The sequence below is a fragment of the Toxoplasma gondii genome (genome assembly GCF_000006565.2).
Source record: "Toxoplasma gondii ME49 unplaced genomic scaffold asmbl.1624, whole genome shotgun sequence".
Classification (NCBI taxonomy): Eukaryota; Apicomplexa; class Conoidasida; order Eucoccidiorida; family Sarcocystidae; genus Toxoplasma; species Toxoplasma gondii.
In genome coordinates, this window is record NW_017383699.1 from 1 (window position 1) to 1,016 (window position 1,016).

The 1,016-nt window shown below is 51.9% G+C and overlaps 1 protein-coding gene across 1 annotated transcript; it reads right to left on the reverse strand.

Moving 5' to 3' along the window:
- Positions 1-771, reverse strand: TGME49_326500 (hypothetical protein; the record flags this gene model as incomplete). Its single annotated transcript, XM_018783090.1, has 1 exon — positions 1-771. A coding segment is annotated over exon 1 (427 nt), but the record flags the coding sequence as incomplete, so codon positions are not given.
- Positions 772-1,016: the final 245 nt, after the last annotated feature.

The following is a 1,016-nucleotide window of genomic DNA, read 5'->3' on the forward strand; positions in this document are numbered from 1 at the left end:
TTTCGGACGGGGATCCAGTGGTGAAGTTGTGCATAGACATAAAGCATAAAACAGGTGCCTGTTCGCTGTGAAAGGGAATTGCCCGTATCAAGTGATAGCAGTGTTTGTAACGATCGGTTGCCGGAGAACTATCAGCTTCCCTAAAATTCGCAGAGTCGACGGATCGTCCTGCTGAGGGACTGTATCCGACCCGAGCCCTGTGACTCACCTTGATTTTTCGTCTTGTACGTCGCATTGAGAAAGTTCTCTTCGTGTGGTAGTTGAAATCTTCGTCATGGTACAACCCGGTCTGTGACGCGGCTGACGGTTCCCTGCCGTACGCCTTCACAGGGATCGGAGGAATGACTTGCCACTTCTTGAAACCTCGGCGGGCACCGCGGCCCACCAGCCGCAGGTACTTCCCCCACAAGTTAAGATTCTTCGGCATCTTGCTGGTGCATCTTCACTTTCTGACTTCCGCCAAAATTCCAAGCGACAAAGGGGCTTTTGGAAGACTTGAACGGGCCAGGGCGTTCCAAGCCTAGTCTCATGTCACAGCACGATAACTCTCGGCTGCGGAATTGCTCGTTGCACTGCCTGCTGTTCACAGGCAACCTTCGTTGCCTTCGCTGGGTGCGCCGGCGCGAAGTGACTATAAAGCCGCTGGAGGGGTCAGCTTTACAGGAAACCCACACCCTCCAGACATAGTCGGGTTGTTTTTAGGAATAAACGAAGATGGATGGTGTCAAACAGAGCAAACGAGGGGCAGGATCGCTTAGACGATCACTTAGACTGCGCAGGTTCTCCGCTGTATAGGTAGACAGAAACATTGAGCACGGAGTCTATAGACATATGCGGCGACTGCGGTGCGTGCACATTCTGACTAAGGGCACCTTCTATGAAGCGAAAAAAACAGGTTAGGGGCGCGCCAGAGGCGACGAACATCCGCATCTGAACCCCGTTAAAAACTTTTCTGTGTATATAGCATGAAGTGTGAAAAAGAAAGGCGCCAACACACTGAAAAAAACACCTCGCAG